Source organism: Zasmidium cellare, assembly GCF_010093935.1.
Source record: "Zasmidium cellare ATCC 36951 unplaced genomic scaffold M409scaffold_62, whole genome shotgun sequence".
NCBI lineage: Eukaryota > Fungi > Ascomycota > Dothideomycetes > Mycosphaerellales > Mycosphaerellaceae > Zasmidium > Zasmidium cellare.
Window position 1 is genome coordinate 101,200 of NW_022987006.1, and position 16,808 is coordinate 118,007.

General features: G+C 54.9%; 5 protein-coding genes across 5 annotated transcripts; 3 read left to right on the plus strand and 2 right to left on the minus strand.

Moving 5' to 3' along the window:
* Nucleotides 1-487: 487 nt before the first annotated feature.
* Nucleotides 488-1,628, plus strand: M409DRAFT_71165 (uncharacterized protein; the record flags this gene model as incomplete). Its single annotated transcript, XM_033819052.1, has 4 exons — nucleotides 488-526; nucleotides 584-622; nucleotides 679-760; nucleotides 823-1,628. 4 exons carry the CDS (start codon nucleotides 488-490, stop codon nucleotides 1,626-1,628), a joined length of 966 nt encoding a protein of 321 aa, XP_033660168.1.
* Nucleotides 1,629-2,125: 497 nt separating this feature from the next.
* On the minus strand, nucleotides 2,126-6,868 carry M409DRAFT_71166 (uncharacterized protein; the record flags this gene model as incomplete). Its single annotated transcript, XM_033819053.1, has 3 exons — nucleotides 2,126-2,441; nucleotides 2,577-6,608; nucleotides 6,678-6,868. The coding sequence occupies 3 exons, from the start codon at nucleotides 6,866-6,868 to the stop codon at nucleotides 2,126-2,128; spliced, it is 4,539 nt and encodes a 1,512-aa protein (XP_033660169.1).
* Nucleotides 6,869-8,285: 1,417 nt separating this feature from the next.
* M409DRAFT_71167 (uncharacterized protein) lies at nucleotides 8,286-9,023 on the plus strand (the record flags this gene model as incomplete). The annotated part of the gene is made up of 1 exon (XM_033819054.1): nucleotides 8,286-9,023. The coding sequence occupies one exon, from the start codon at nucleotides 8,286-8,288 to the stop codon at nucleotides 9,021-9,023; it is 738 nt and encodes a 245-aa protein (XP_033660170.1).
* A 250-nt stretch (nucleotides 9,024-9,273) lies between these two features.
* M409DRAFT_71168 (uncharacterized protein) lies at nucleotides 9,274-13,006 on the minus strand (the record flags this gene model as incomplete). The annotated part of the gene is made up of 4 exons (XM_033819055.1): nucleotides 9,274-9,371; nucleotides 9,429-9,549; nucleotides 9,604-9,719; nucleotides 11,557-13,006. The coding sequence occupies 4 exons, from the start codon at nucleotides 13,004-13,006 to the stop codon at nucleotides 9,274-9,276; spliced, it is 1,785 nt and encodes a 594-aa protein (XP_033660171.1).
* A 480-nt stretch (nucleotides 13,007-13,486) lies between these two features.
* On the plus strand, nucleotides 13,487-16,342 carry M409DRAFT_30290 (uncharacterized protein; the record flags this gene model as incomplete). Its single annotated transcript, XM_033809851.1, has 1 exon — nucleotides 13,487-16,342. The coding sequence occupies one exon, from the start codon at nucleotides 13,487-13,489 to the stop codon at nucleotides 16,340-16,342; it is 2,856 nt and encodes a 951-aa protein (XP_033660172.1).
* Nucleotides 16,343-16,808: the final 466 nt, after the last annotated feature.

Genomic DNA, 16,808 nt, shown 5'->3' on the forward strand with positions numbered 1-16,808 from the left:
CTTTGAGACGACCCAATCATTGCCGTGGTCAGATGTTGTGCTCGTCAGCCCCAACCGGAACCAAGTGGCTTTCTACAGTACAATCCCGAGGAATCACACGCCCGGGTACACGGAATACCTGTTCAACAAAGGTGAAGAACTGGGCTACGACCGGCAACGAGAGATTCTGCCCTCCAACGAGACCACAGGGCTGCGTCTCTGTGCGGGGCACTGCGTAGCTCGCCTTTGGAAATCGTGCTTCAAACACACCTTCCGAGACGGACCAAGGAGCTGCTCGGCTGAATAAGTAACGAGCCTTTGGCGCCAATTCTCGCTCTATGCCTGGAAAAGCAGTCCCTGCAAGCGGTGGGTGCACAACTTCACAGCTCTGACGGCTTATCAGATCCCCTCCCTTGTTCTCTGTTCGCCTTTAATCCCAGTCTTAGTCTTCTCTACATCTCCTACTTCTACATCCCTCCCTCATACCAGCCTCCAAATCGTGAACAAAATGCCCTTCGAGCTCCATCCAGCCGTGGGCGCCGCCCTGGTATAGCAAGGGAAGCCACAACCATGAGCTTGAGCATGAATACTGAAACATCAGCAGGCGGCCATGATGGGCCCAAACCCACCACCTCCACTTCCAGTATGTCCCAAGACTGCAAATAGCTGCCACAACGACCCTCCTGACACTGGATCTAGGTCCACGACATCGCCGGCCGCCGCGCCCAACTCAACACCTTCTTCTCCGGCCTCGCCCACGGGCAACCAGCCATCCCAGATGGTAATTGTGAACCCTATCTGAGATATGCAGAGATCATGGTTAACGTCCTTCTTCGTGGGAAGTAATGACCAAAGACTTCACCACCACCGCCCCGGACGGCCACCAACTCCTCCTCCGCTGGTTCACCAAAACCGGCATCCCCCAAAGCACCCCAGGCCCGGCGATCTTCTACTCACACGGCGGCGGCATGATCGCCCTATCCCTCGAACACTACACCCAAGTGCTCAGTCGCTACGTCTCACGCACCGGCGTCCCCTTCCTCGCAGTCGAATACCGCCTCGCCCCCGAAGTCCAAGCCCCGATCCCGGTAACAGACGCCTACGCCGGCCTCCGCTGGCTCCACGCACACGCCGGCGAACTCAACGTCGACCCCACCCGCATCGCAATCATGGGCGACTCCGCCGGCGGCGGCATCACAGCCTCCTTGGCCCACTACATCAAACTCCAAGGAACCCCGCGCGTGAAGAAGCAAATCCTCATCTACCCCATGCTCGACGACCGCAACGTGCACGCGGACCCCAATATCGCCCCCTTCGCCACGTGGAGCACCGACGACAACATCACCGGCTGGACAGCCCTGCTTGGGAAAGACCGCATCGGCACCGACGACGTCAGTGTGATTGAAGCCGCCGGGCGCATGACGCCTTCCGAAGCGAGGGGCCTGCCGCCAGCGTATATCGACGTCGGGGAGTTGGATCTGTTCCGAGACGAGGATCTGGAGTATGCGAAGAACTTGGGCAAGGGAGGGGTGAGTTGTGAGTTGCATCTCGTGCCGAATGTGCCGCATGCGTATGAGGGGTTCGCGCCGGAGAGTGATGTGGCGAGGTTCATCATTGATAAGAGGGAGCAGGTTATCAAGAGTCTTTAGGAGAAAAGACGAAATAGATGTAGAGTCTCTCAATCGAAGCCATGTTTCGTTTTTTCGATGCATGAGAAAAAGACGACAGTTCAAAGCAGCCTCCATTCCATCGCCCAACCCCACGGGCTGCGAAAAGACTATAGAACTACATAGTACAACTGGAAAAACCAGAAGCAGTCGCTACAGAAGCGTTGGGTATATCCTCCTCAAGCTCATCATACGCAGAAACCCACAAGGAACGCCTCGGTAAACGCTTCATCGCTCAAAGACACGAATCCAGGGAAGATCCGACGCTCCATCCATCCACAAACTTCCCAGTCGACATTGCTTCCCATTTTTCGTTTGTGTTTTCCTCAATCTCTCTTGTTTCGCCCCAAGCGCCAACGCTAGCTTTCAAACGCAAAGATTCCCCAAAAAGAACGCTCATCACATGCAAATCTTCAACTTTCCTTCACCTGATTCGTACCTCGTTCCAACCTTCAAACGCCATGACCACCAATCAAAGTTCACGAAAAGTCCCAGAAGTTCTGCATGAAGTCGGCGACTGGTGGCTGCCACAACTCCGGCGCCTTCCTCTTCTTCGAAGCATCGCCGTCGGCCTTGTCGTCCTCGGTGTTGCTCATCTGTGTATCTTCACTCTCCTTCATCATGTTGATGTTCTCCATTTGCTCAAACAGCGGCATCAAGCCCTCAGGCACACCCTGCTTGCCATCACCGAGCATGTCCGCGTCCATGTTTTCGATGGACAAGTTGAATTTGACCGCGTCGTTCTGCGAGACATCGCTGCTCTGGCTGCTTTGAGATCCCTCGCTGGGAGTAAGACTGGGCGAGGAGGTGTCGTACGGATCTGTAGGTCGAAGTTGAAACTCGCCGTTGTCGGCAAGATAATAACCTTCTTCCCACAGCTTGCCCATCATGTAAACGGTGTCGCCAGTGTAAAAGCCATGCTCGTCATACTCATCAGTATGCTCGATGAAGGGTCCGAGGAAGTCTTCGTCAGTCTTGGTCTCCTCAACAGCTGGCTCTGACATCGCCGGTAGACCAAGCTTCTGGGCCATTGCTTCGCTGAGTGATTGACTCTTCTGAGGGGATGCCTTGTTTTCGGCACTGACAGCGCCTTGCTTCTTCGGATCTGCCTTGCCCTTGAGCGCTGGAGTAGGTTTGGCCTTGGACGCAGCAGCTCGAGGCTTCGGCAATGGCTTGCCGTCCTGATCGACGCCAAGTGCAGTTGCAGCATTGCCAAGGAGGTATTGCAATGGGTCTTCGATTGGTTGATGCTGCGATTCTTGATGCTGCTTGAGTTGCTCCTCGGTGTCGAATCCGTGCAGAGCAGCCTCACAGGTGTTGTCGGTGCAAAGGAACTTCTTACGCTCCGCAGCCTTATCAGCTTCAGCTTTGAGCTGAGCTGGAGTCTTGCGAGCCTGGTCAGGGCTTTGCACCTTGCCATTCGCCAGTGCAGGACTAGCACCAGCACCTGCGGCAGGAGTGCCGGCTTGTGCTGCCGGCGTGGATGCCTGGCTGCCGGGCTGGTCCGTCTTGCGCTTCTTCTGAGGTGGGAACTTGAGCTTGTCGGGAGTGAGCTCATTTCGTCCCATCTCGTACTTGGGCACACCATGAGGACTTGGAGCGGCCCAGTCGAATGTCTTGTTGTCTGTGGGAGCTGGCGGTGCCTTGTTGCTGGCCGAGGCCTTGCGGATATGGTTCTGCTGCGAGGCAGTGCGAGCCATACCTGGCGTGGGTGTTCCCTGCTGCGGCTTGCCCCCCTGAGCCTGCATGCTGGCTGCTTGTTGTCTGATGCTATCGCTTTGCTCCTTCCTACGCTTGAGCTCGGTCATATAGCCGGCTACAAGTCTCTCAGTCTCAGTGAGCTCCTCAAGCGAGACGGACAGGTAATCTTTGATGTTGCCACTGGCGTCCATCGCGTTTGACGTGACGACAAGTATCGCCCGCATAAGGCGCTTCAAAACGTCGTCGTCAAAGCCGAGATTGAGAGCAGCGCCGAATGTCTGGCTGATCTGCTGAAGAGGGTGAAACAGCTTCTTGAGCATGATCTTGGCCTTCTCAATAGTGATGGCATCGCATTGGACTGGATTCCCTCTTTTGAATGTTCGTGTGACCTCTGCCTGCAAGCTCTTGATCTTTTCGACGTGGGCCTGTGTCATTCCTGGCCGCTGCTGCCCTGTGGTGCCATTCTGACCATTGCCGCCGCCCATTTGGCCTTGTGCTTTGCGGAGATTCTCCATCTGCACCGTTCGTTGCATTTTCGTGAGGTACGCCTGCCGATCTTTCTCGCTCAATCCCTGAATCTGTTCCTTGGTAAGAGGTTTGTTGAGAGGCTGTTGTGCTTGCTGTCCTTGGTTCTGTGATTGGCTGGCTTGCATTGCCGGTGCTTGCGGTGCTGCCTGTGATACTGGAAGACTTGAGATCTCGACGACATCGTTGTTGCTCTGTTGTTGCTGAGCCTTCGGCTGACCCATAGCGGCTTGTGCTGCAGGAGGTTGAGGAGTGGGTTGCTGGGGCATGTTCATGTTTGCAGTGTTGTTACCAGCCTGTCCGGGTGGCTTCTGCATCTGCGCCGTCTGCAGGCCCTGCTTCTGCAATTGGTGTTGCTGTCTCATCTTGTCCAACTTTTGACGTATGAGAACTTGCCTTATCTGATCGTCAGACATGCCGGCCGCCTGCGGGACCTTGCTGCGGAACATTGCTAGCTCTTGTGGAGTGATGGTGGGCATGTTTGGTGGCATTGGACGTGGCCCTTGATTACCATTGCCGTTAGGCTGTCCGCCCTGGCCTTGCGGCTGCATCATTGGCGCAGGAGGCACCATTTGTCCTGGTGGAGCTGGTCGATCCGGCATGCTCGCAGGTGGATGCACCGCACCGTTTTGCTGTGCTGGCTGCTGATTTGGGCCTGGCCCTGGCGGACCCTGCTGGCCGGGCGGGATTTGTTGGCCAGGCTGACTTCCTGAGCCCATCCGCACCCTTGCCATCATAGCCGCCATTGCAGCTTGGAACTCCTCAGGGTGTTGCTGGAACCAGATGGCCTGCTGCTGATTGACCTTCTCGATGGTGCCTTGAGGGGAGTTTTGCAAGACATGCTGCTTGAGATGGCCCCAAAGCTGCACGTTCGGTGGTACTGCGATGCCCAGTTGCGTCAGGACTGGTTTCGGGAATGGTCTGATGTCCATCGCCTGCGTCCTTAGCTTGATCTGCTGTTCTCGTTGCATGCGTTGCTGCAATTGCGCTGCTGGGTCCATGTTCATTTGGTTTGGTGGTGGCTGTGAGTTGAAGCCAGGAACCGCGTTGCCCATGTTCTGTTGTGGCATGCCATTTGGCTGCTGCTGATTGCCCTGTTGCGGTGGACCCATGTTCATGCCGTTCATGTTGTTTGGCATGTTCTGCTGATTCTGCTGCCTTTGCCGCATGCTCTGTGCGTGGAACTTCTGAAGCATCTCTTGTGCCTTATCTTGGGGTAATTGACTGAGTCGTTGGCGGAATTGCGGTGGGACACGCTGCAGAAGCTCTTGGAATTGCTGGGGAGTGAGTTGCTGGTTGAGACCTTGGTTCGCTTGCTGTTGTTGATTGTTCTGGTTCAGCATGTTCTGGTGATGCTGCTGGAGCTGGCTGACTCCATTGTTCATCGGTGTGGAGGGCATTTGTTGTTGTCGGTTGGGTTGGGGCGTGCCAGGGGTCGTCTGGCCCGGTGGCACTATGGGTCTGTTGAGCATCGACATCGCAGGGCTATTGATCTGTCCGTTGGCGCCACCTCCAAAACCGTTGGGTGTATGGAGGCCACCCGGTTGACCTTGCAATTGCGAATGCTGCTGACGAGAAGCCATCGCATGCTGCTGCGCCATCATCTGCTTGTTCATGCGTTCCTGGTTCGCATTCGCACGCTGTTGCATCATCATCAATTGCAGCTGGTTTTGATTCATCTGGCCATTGCCTCCTTGCTGGCCCTGGTTGTTGTTGTTGTTTGCGAGCATCTGGGGGTTGACATTTTGTGGCATATTCATGCCATTGCCAAAGTTCATGTTGCCGTTGTTTCCGTTGTTGTTGTTGCTTGCGGGGACGACTTGTTCGCCAGCGTCCTGCAACTTCATGGCGTTGGCCTGCTGACCCATGATGCTGGAGAAGTCGATGTTTTGTCCGCTGGCCTGAGAAGGCGGTCGTGGTGGACCGTTATTGCCCATCTGATTCATGTTGCCATTGTTCATGTTTTGCATCCCACCCATTTGCTGCCGCCGCTTCTGAACCTCTGCTTGTGCGCGCTGAAAGAAGAATCTCATTAGAGGATCGGTATTCTGGCTCTGCAACTGACTCTTCTGCTCAGCGCTCAAAGTCGCAGTGAACTTGGCACGAATCTCGGCTTTTTGTTCCAGTGGCATCCTATCAGACATCTGCTTGGCCAGCTGAATGATCTCCTGCTGTATTGCTCCTGGTTTCCCTTGTCCGCCCTGGGCCATGTTGGGCTGTTGAGGTTGGTTGGGCTGTCCCATGTTCTGACCTTGCTGATTTGGTAGAGGCTGTTGGGGTTGCTGATTGCCTTGCTGTGGCATCTGCAAAGTGGACGGGTCGAGGGTGCCCGGCTGCTGCGGTTGCGGTTGCATCGGTAGAGGCGACGCTTGCATTTGGCGTTGGAGTTGAGCCATTTGATTCTGGCCTTGCTGCATGCGACCGCCCTGCATGCCCATGTTTCCGCCATTCTGAAAGTTCATATTGCCCATGCCGTTGTTCTGCATATTAGGCGCGTTCATCATGCCGTTTGGCATGTTCATCATATTGTTTGGCATCATGCCGCCCATATTCCCAGGCATGTTCATCTGTCCGACGGCTTGTTGTCTCTTCGCAGTGATGTCCCTCATCTTTCCCGCCATCTGTTCGAGGTACTGGTCTTTCGTGCTCGAGGACGAGATCACCTTTAACTCCCACGCGACGGCGATTCCGAAACACTTTGAGACATCGGCGTTGATCTGGCGAAGTTGGGTGATGCTAAAGCCGGTCAGCACGGTGAACAAAGAAAAAGGTGGTGGGTTAGTGCGGGGGTGAATAACGACTTACAGCTGCATTATTCTGCTGGCACGCTCTCGATGATCGAGCATGGCTTGCCATCCAGCACCGAGCGAGGGTGCCGAGCGACGAAGCTCGTCCATGATTTTGGCGTGCAGTTGCTGGCCAATGTTGCCGGGCTGCGGACGCTGCATCGAGTTGTTCATTTGCGGGTTGCCCTGGCCAGGCATGCCGCCGGGCATCATATTGGCCTGCTCCATGACGACAGGCTCCGACCGTAGACGGACGGTGGAGAGGTCGCTACTTGGGCCGACACTTGCGGGTTGGCGGGCTCGAGCGAACGTTTGGGGTCATCCGGCGCGGAGGGTCGAATGCGATGGTGGGAGGGAACGGTGTTTGTAGAGCGGGAGTCGAGGGATATGTCGCGATCGCGGGCAAGCAGAGTAGGGCGGGCGGCCGCTCGAGTGTGTCACACGCAACAAAGTCGAGTGCAAGGCAACGCGGCGGTGCACGTAGGCGGAGAGCGGAAATGACGTCGAGTCAAGAGTGGGCGACGTTCTGCGGGAGGGCGAGGAATATCGAGCGTCGAAGGGTCGCGGCGGGTTGTTCGGCGGAGGAGGTGTCGCTGGGTCGTCGTCGCTGTCAGGACGGAGGGGTGGTGCGTTGGTGGAGGAGGTGGAAGAGCAGCAATCGCTGGTAAACGCTGGCGCTCGTGGTGCAGCCAAAGCGCACCGCTATCCCTGCTTAGCGCAAAGTCTAATTTCGAGAATCCATGTCACACGCTCCCGCACCCTCAACACGACCGCACACCCTTCTTTCACAGCAGCCACGCTGGGATCGATCGGTGGTACTATTACGACTGCAATATCCCGCACGTCTTTTTCGCTACAGAGCGATACAGGACTCGACCGGAGCAACCTCAAACAGACCCCACAGCTTTGCTGGTTGCCAGCGGGCTGCCGCGTCGAGTCTGTCTGATTAGCTCTGCCTCAAGCTAAGGTGCTGTGGCTACCGGGGGCCTGCGTGTATCTGCAATTCGAACCCATTCGCCTGAGACAGGGCTGCAGTCTGAACGCCCGGCGGCTGCCCGTGGATAAGCCACCTTGACAGTCTTTGATCGATTGCAAACGGGCCCGCCCATCATGCCATCTCGACCAGATAGGAGTTCAACCTGTCAGCGCTGGATGTGAACAAGTATGGCACAATGTTGGAAGTTAAAGGCTAGAGCATGATGTCTAATCATGTGCCATCCCTGCAGTCGAATGAGAGGTATACTTTGGCCCGACCTTCAAGCAGCGCTCTGCCCTCCACTGCAGCTCTACCCGTTGCTAGTTGAGGAAGAGATATTTCAACCGCAGCACAACTAATTACTTTCATTCGATTCAAGCTCGTCGTCGATCTATTGCGACTTGATCAGTTTTGTTGGTGAAGAGTCCATGCCTTGGCGTCGCTCATGTGAGTTTCGCAGCGGGCCCTGCATGTGCCCTGATCGACTTCCCCAGATTCGCTCTCGAGTCTAAAAGCTGTTGACGGATGCACCACCAACGACGGCTCCTTCTGCATTCCGCTGTGAGATAGCTCCCAAATCCTCCTCCTCCATCTCGCGACAATTAGCTCCGACAACATCACCACCCACCTCTTCGTCTTCTGCACCACATCATGGCAGAAGGCAACACCTTCAATGCGCCGTTCCCAGCTCCGCCGCCCTCCTACAAACACTTCACCAAACAGAACCTCTCACGGTTGAGACGAACTCGAAAAGAGGCCGGCATCCCTCCCCCGGCTGATGGACAGCCACCTGAGAAAGATGTCGACATCCTGACATTGCCGGCCGAGCTCCGCTACCTGGTCCCACCTGAACCACCCAGCGACAGCAAATTGACCGTCTTCGGCGATACGGTCAACCTCGACGCGCCCCGCGTGACCCTCGCCGACAATAGCATCGAGCAGATCTACCCCGACGACCCCTCCGTCCTCTCGAATCCACAACCACATCTCATCGCCCTCGCCCGCTCCATGCTCACCACATTCCTCTCCTTGACGGGCATTCTAGCGCAGAATCCAGATCTGCAGCAAGATAAGATGGGAGACCTGCAGACCATTGTGTACAATCTGCATGATATCATCAATCAGTACCGTCCACATCAAGCGCGAGAGTCGTTGATTCTGATGATGGAGGAGCGCTTGGAGAAGATGAAGGGCGAGATTCAGAGGATTGATCAGTCGAAGGAGAGTGTGGCCAAGCTGTTGCAGGAGCTGCAGAGCAATGGCATTGTTCAGGCGATGCAAGAGGAGAAGGATGGGAAGGGAGACGCGGTTGTTGAGGATGCTGCTGTCACGAAGCGAAAGGCGAGGCAGCGTGCTGGCTGGGCTGCGTTGGAGAATGAGATGGGTTGAAAGTGTGACAATTCACTGGCAAACGGCTTTTCTTGAAGACAAGGCGAAACACACCAAAGGGACCTTTTCGACTCCACATCAAGCCCATAACCTCGCGAATGGACGACTGGCTGGATTTGAGACTGGCCGATCAAACGAAAGCCCTGGTACAGTTCAATGACAAACACGGCGTAAGAGCGTACGTCTAATACTCGATACAACACCAAAGCTAAGATCATAACTCATGATTCATGGATACATCCGGCCCCGTTCATGAGGCATTCTTATCCTGGATAGCAGCCCTCATCTGGCGACCCTTCTGCTCCGCATCAGCCGCCGCATTAGCATTGAGATTGCCAGCACCAGCTCCTGGAAGGACAATCAGCAATCTCATCCTCACGCAATGGCACACCCCAGATAACTCACCTTTAATCGCCGCATTCTCCTCCTTCGTCTCGAGAGTGCTTCCATCCGCATTCTGCTCCTTGCTGGACTTGCCTGAGAACATGCCTGCCACCGCGCCGAAGACATTCAGATTGAGGCCTGCCTAAAGGGTTGTGAGCAACTCGATACCTAGCAATGAAACCGAAGCGATACTTACGCTCGCGCTGGCCTTGGCACTGGCCTCCTTCTCCTCGACCATCGCGCCACCATCATGACTCGTCTTCGAAACCTCCTTCGGCTGGTGCTTGGATACCGCCGACGAAGCCATATTGTCTTTCCGCTGTGAAATTCAAGGTCACGTGCGTTGAGTTTGAAGAAGTCTCAAGGTCAAATGACTACGCAGTTGTACTCTAGTAACTTAGATCACGATGAATCCACTCCAATCCAATCGTCAGACGTGCAACTTATACAACAGACATGTCGTTTGTGGACAAACCGGTTTTGCAGGCGGTTTTGCGTCATATCAGGGTTTCAGAACTTGGCTTCACGAGAACAACCACGCTAAGCATGGCCGGCTGCACATGCGGATCGAAGGCTGGCTGGCTTGCTGACTGACGTGCAGATAGATAGCCATGCAGCTGGGCTGGGCATTGTCAGTGTGTTACCTGGTGAAGTCTACATAGATTGTCGTGCATACATAGTTCTTTGTAGCATATGCCCTTCGATGATTTTCCCAATGCCTGCGATATCGCTCAATAGCATGTTCGCGCGCGGGTTCGCAATAAGCACCGAGGCAGCCGAAGTCGCAGCAATATATCAACGTGTAGCTGCTATTATTGCTGCTTTCTCATAATGAGTCTATGAGAACTAGAGAGAGATATATCATCAGAACTCATAGTAAGCCGAAGTAGAGATTTCATCATGTTCCTTCTTTCTTGATGACAATAGCCGCTCCTAGACTAACTACCACAACCATGTCTTCACCCACCGACCACAGCGCCGCCTTCACCTCAGCCTTTCCCGCTTTCCAAGTCACAAACACATCCTACAAAAGCGTCCAGGGCGTAGCCATCCCCACATCCCTCCTAATCCCCAAGACGCTCCAGCCCGGTCGACACCCAGTGATAGTCCGCTGGCACGGCGGCTGCTTCATCACAGGCCACCGGCTCCTGCCCCGCTGGTTCGGGCGATGGTTCCTCGAAGAAGCGCTGGCGAAGCAGGCGATCGCCGTCTCGCCCGACTATCGCCTGCTACCCGAGGCGACTGGGATAGAGATTCTGGAGGACGCGCGGGATTTCTATCGTTGGCTGTGCACGCCTGGCGTGTTGGCGGCGCTGTTGCCGGAGGGTGTCCTGCCGGATGTCGACCACTTGCTGGTCATTGGGGAGTCTGCTGGGGGGTGGATTGCGGTGCAGTCGGGTCTTTTGCCTGGTGCGCAGGCTTATATTAGCGCCATCATCGCGAGGTATCCCATGTTGGACTTGCGAGACGGGCACTACGCGGGCGATTGTAAGCAAGATCCCTTTGCGACGTCGGGGGTCGAGTGGGATCGTACCGCTGTAGCGACGCATGTCGAAAGACTCGCCGGCGATGAAGTCGTGACTTCGGCGATTCCCCCGGCCAGGATGCCTCTGGTCGTTGACTCGATTCGGGGAGGAACTCTCGGCAAGCTCCTCGGCGACGACAGTTCACTCTACCCTCTCGAAGCGATTCAAGGCGCTATGGGCTATCCTCCTTTGTGGGTGATGCATGGGCTTGAGGACAGACTTGTTCCTGTGGAAGGCACCAAGAAGTTCGTCAGGCAGTTGCGGAACGTCGTTCCTACGTTGCAGGTCCACGAGTCGTATAGATCGGGGCCGCATGGGTTTGACAATGACCCGTCGACATCGGCAAAGGAGGAGTGGATTCAGCAGGGTGTTGAGTTCATTGCGCCCTTCTGGCCCAAGTGCTGATGTGCAATAAATCGGGACTGTGGCAGACAAAATCGTTCTTTGCAGGATTGTGTCGATATCCCTCATTATGCGTGGCAAGCCATAGAGATCTATATAGTCATTGAGAGTTGAGTGTCGAGTCCCACGCGCTCACCTGCTAAAACAAGGACACAGCTCAACATGCGTGTCCATCGAATTCTATCTGAACTGAACCGGTGTTTTCTGCTGCGAAACTGTACTCTTCGTCTGTGCCAGGGCCTGCCGCACCAACCTCCAAGATCGCTTCGGCACCCAAAGACGGCTGCCAAGTACGAACACCGTTGTGAGCAACGCCAACGCTCCCGCTTGATGTGCCGCTGCCAGAGGTGTAGGGACGAGGTACCACAACGTGGTGATTCCAAGAGCGACCTGCAAGCTGGCCATGTGGAGGACGCCCATCATGCTACCCTTGGCAGCTTTCGGTAGACTGGCTTTCACTGCAGGGCTGAACCGGCTGTACGTCCAGAGTGCTACGATGGCTGAAAAAGTCGTCGTTGCGAGAATGCGGTGGTCGAGTTGAACGAGCACTGGGTTCTCTAGAGCGTTTCGCCAGTAGAGATCTTTCTGGTCCTCGGTGTGGGAGTAGAAAGGGTCGAACATCTCTCGCTTGGGAGGTATGAGTCCTTGGCCCATCCATGGAAAGTCGTTGTAGATCAGACCAGCATCCAATCCTGCCACAAGAGCACCTGACATTGCCGTGACGAAGACAAGGACGGAGAGTGCTCCCACCAACCGCTTGAACGCTCTCAACTCAGGCTTTTGCAGTGTCTGCAACAGCTTCAAGCCATTTTCCGGGTCGCGTATCAGTCGATGCTCTTGCAGTATGCGCATACCATTCCACAGCATGCACAGATATGCGATGAATGCTGTCCCCAAATGCGCAGTCAATCGGTATTGGCTGACTCGAGGGTGTTTCCCTTGTTCGAATAGATCGTCTTTCAACCCGCTCTTGACCATCCACCATCCGATGAATCCCTGGAACCCAATCAACCCACAAATCCCGACTAATCGCAGTGCCATCCTCGGATCGACTTTTCTGATGATGATGAAGTACCCCGTAGGCAAGAGGAAGGTAATTCCAACCACTCTTCCCCATAGTCTGTGTCCCCACTCCATCCAATATATCTGCTTGAAGTCGTTCACATCCATGTGGCTGTTCAATTGCTTGAACTCTGGACTCAGCTTATATCTTGCAAACTCCTCTTCCCAGGCTTGCTGATCTCGCGGAGGAAACGACCCAGTCACGGGTCGCCATTCTGTTATACTGAGCCCCGACTCTGTGAGTCGTGTCAATCCACCAAAGACAACAATTCCAAAGACGCTTGCTGCAGATCCCAAAAGCCAGTACGCGACGGACTTGGAACTGGTCTGCGGCCACGATGAGGATTTAGAGGGGAGGTTTCTCGACGATTCGCCAATGCTTCGACCCAACGCTCCTAGCGGTGATGCGGTTGATGAGCTCTGTTGTCTGAGCTGTGCTGGGCCGTGCGATCGGAAGGCTTTAAGGAATGGGGTTTGTCGGATTGATCGGTATGCGGGTGGCGCTTTGGACTGTTGCTGGAGACATCGCTTGCACACGAAAGTGACTTGGAAGAGCTTCTTGGAAGCAAGTCGTGCTCTAATGGGTGATATGCCCACTACAGCCGCCATTGCGAGCGATTTGCTGGGAAGGGTCGATGGAGGGTGGTCAAGGGAGCATTGAAGGAAAGAAGGAAAGTCAGTGGAAATAGATGCACGACGAATGGACTTGGAGCTTCGGCGCGTTCGCGTGCGGCAAGACTGAGCCGATGAACCAGGGTCTTGAAGCTCGGGGCGTGGACCGATATCTCTCGTGACCGACATCATGCGCCGTTTGTTCAGGTGGCATCAACATCGTGTGTACATACGAACGATTACTGCTTTAATCTACTTCATATAACCCTCGACGGGCCATTCTTGGACGAGGCTGCAGGACGGCTGAGCGTGTGTGACGGTCTGCTCGACAGCCCCACCGAGTGACGAAAGAGTAAGGAAGAGCATCGCGCTGTCCCACCCACCACCAGCCCAGTTTCTTACTTCCTCTGCACCGCCGCTGCCATGGAGGACTCGTCAGACGGTCAACCGAGCCGGCAAGACTCTACACGCTCCAACATGACCCTCGAAAGCGAATCGTCGTGGTCCTTCGCCGACCTTCCCGATTCTCAGCCTGCGCCTTCAGCCGATCAGCAGCAGCAGACTCGTCCTGACCGCCCACGACCCAGCAGACACAGCAGCCTGCCGCGAACATTGTTCGGTTCTGGGGTGACCTCAATCTTTGGGGGGCCATCGACTGCAGAACCTACTTCGAATATGCAAAGACACCATTCCGAAGATGTAGTCGTCGGCGAACCAGCACTTTCGACCCTTCGATCGCCCGCCATGAAAGAGCCGCAGTACAGTGCTGAGTCGTCAGTTGGTGTGAATACTCGCCTGATACCAAGAGTCGAGAAAGACGCCGATGATCCAACGACTCCTCCTGTCTCTTCGCGGAATGCAAGACATGAATCGACCACTTTGACCACACTGAGCAGGTTGTTTGCTGTACAGGCCGCCACTTCTCCAGAACACTCGCGCAATCCATCCTACAATACCTCCACTCGTAATGCTGCAGGATACACTCGTGCACTGCATTCCGCTGAGACCGCCGCACTGCCCGACCATCTCTACACCCGCGGCTTGCTAGGAGGCAGACATTCTGATATCACCGTGCATGCCTTCGGTCGACCTTACAAGCTCCATCGTCTCGTTCTTGACCGTGCTCCATTCTTTGCAAGCGCTCTGAGCGAACCGTGGCTCGAAGCAAACGCGAAGGAGATGACAGTGCACCCAGAGGACATGGACAGCTCAATCACGCAGGAAGCTTTCGAGCTGGCTCTCAAAAGACTCTACGGTAGCTGTAATCTTGATGAAGAAGATCAGATTCCAGTTGGACTGTTTGCGACAGGATGCTGGCTTGAGATGCAGGATTTGATTGACTCGTCGATTGAGTCGATGTTGCGACAGATGACTCCTGGCACACTAGCACCACTCATCAAGCTTGTGACGAGCAACTATTATGGCAGAGCTGGAGACAAGATTCTTGCGAGCGCCAAGTCAATGCTGTGTCGTGATGGATGGAGGATGCCTCTGCGGTGCTGGGATGGCATTCCTGGAGACATCATCCGCGAGATCGTAGGTGGCGATGGCTTCTTTGTCGACGGCGAATGGGATCGATGGGCTCTGGCGAAACGGCTACTGGATCGCAGATTGAAAACACAGGCCATTGCTGCTGACCTACTTGAGCCTGGAAGTCGGCGAAAGGTGCGGAAAGCTCCCGATGCTGCCAATCTGATGGCCGTTCGCTTTGATACTATCTATCGGAAGAGCGGTGCAGGTACTGGCCGCGGCGTTCCTGATAGCCTGCACAAGTGGATTTCGTTGTACATTCACCCTGACGTGGAGCCGCTGCTAGTGCTTCTGGATGAGGGTATACATTACGTGCATCTGGACTTCGAACAGCTCCAGTTCATCCGAAGTGCAAGAGACTGCCTTGGCTTGCCGGTGCTTCCAGAAAAGGTCATCAGCAATGCATTGTGGCAACAGATGGAGTTACGGCAGAAGGTGATGAACGCTCGGGAAGTTGAGTTGGAGCTGGGTGTGAGTGTGCAGTGCGCAGAAGATACCGCGATGGACGCAAGTCGAGATACAACAATGTCGATACTTTCGAGCTCAGAACCTGTGCGACCCAAGGGGAAGCGCAGAGCAACAGAAGCGGACGAAGTCATAGACGATATCGACAGTGGGTCTTGGGATGGCAACGGGAAGCCTCGCAAATTCTGGATACCATCGTCTGACTGCAATCTGATTATGGGAGGTAATGCCGAGCCCATCATCGCAACATCAAACAACACTACCATGCAACGCCATGCGAGCCGACTCAGCGCTACCATTCAGCCAGAAGATGTTCAGTGGGCAGCTGATTTCACGGCTGCAACGTCGCATCCAAGACCACCACTATCAATGGGTGACAGTGTTGCACAAGGGCAGAATGGACCCGTGACTGTCAGCTACACGCACTTTCCGCCTTTCCGCTTCGCAGCCGAGTTCCCCAATCCTAGGCTGCTCAAGGAGAAAAAGCGTGTCTACAGTCGCACCGTCTTCTATGCAGGCAGCCTGTGGAACATTTACATACAAAAGGTGGCATCGTCGCGGAGCAAGCAGCTGGGTGTGTATCTTCACAGAGCGAAGGAACGTGAAACAGAAGAAGTCATCGCCGGCACAGCTGGATTGGCGCAGGGAAGTGTTGACGAGCGCATCGGTCAGCTGGAGCGGGAGATGATCTTGCGAAGCGAACGTCGAGATCGCAGACAGCACAGAAGGACCACAATTGGGTCAGATGGGGCTGAAGGTGACGGAACGGAAAGCAGTGGTAGTGCCGGGGTCGAAGATGGGGCCATACCAGGCGCAGCTTCCTCCAGTGGAACGGTGAGGTCAAGCACCATGCGTGAATACCTTGCTCGGGGTCATCGCAAGACAGGCCAGACTGACTTGACCGGCACCTCTCCACCCACTTTATCCGACCCCTTCACAGGTGGTGACGACATGATCACACCAGAGTCAGAGCTCGACAGCAGCGACTCGGAATCTGAACGCTGGGCAGCCACGTCCAACAGGTTCCACGTCCCAACACTACCTCCCTACGTCGACGCTCGACCAACCATCAAGACCTACTTCAAGATCTACTCACCCTCTCGCGGCGGCCGCATGCTCTCCGTCTACGAGTCTGCCCCCGACAAGTTCAATTTCTCGCAGTCCTGGGGTTGGAAGAGCAGCACATTGATGCTCGACGAAGGGTTGCTAGGCGATGACACGGACGACATGAAGGATGATGTGGATGGCGTCGGGGAGAGGGAGGGTACCTCCCGGAGGACGATGAAGGGTAAAGGGGATGGCAAATTGAGGTTTATGGTTGTGATTGGGAATATTTGAGACTGTATTGTTCTGTGTACTTTTTGGGATGAGTGGTTGCGAGGATACCCTGTGTCATTATGAAGTTATGAATGTCATGTTTTATGGGATGGATCTCATGTCGACTCAGCGTAGAGTATGAAGTACCATGATGTTCGCCTCCTGCTCGTAAAAAAGATTGCTCACGCTCTTCTCTGAGGGAACAGTGTATCGCAATCCCTCGCGGCATGCGTTTGCGTGACAGCGTGCTTCCTATATCGTCCAGTAAATGATAGGTTGAAAAGAAAGTGTCCAGTGGACACTATTTGCTGCAAATAGGCGGGTGTATCGAGATATTTCTTGGACTTGAGCATTTGGTCAAAATGTGCGCCTGGTCTCGCCTTGCTGCTGCTATCCTCTACTTACATAACGATCGACCGTCTGCACGCAATCAAATGCCCTTCACCAAGAAAAAAAAGAGCGCGATGTTTAGTTCGTGTCCAATGTG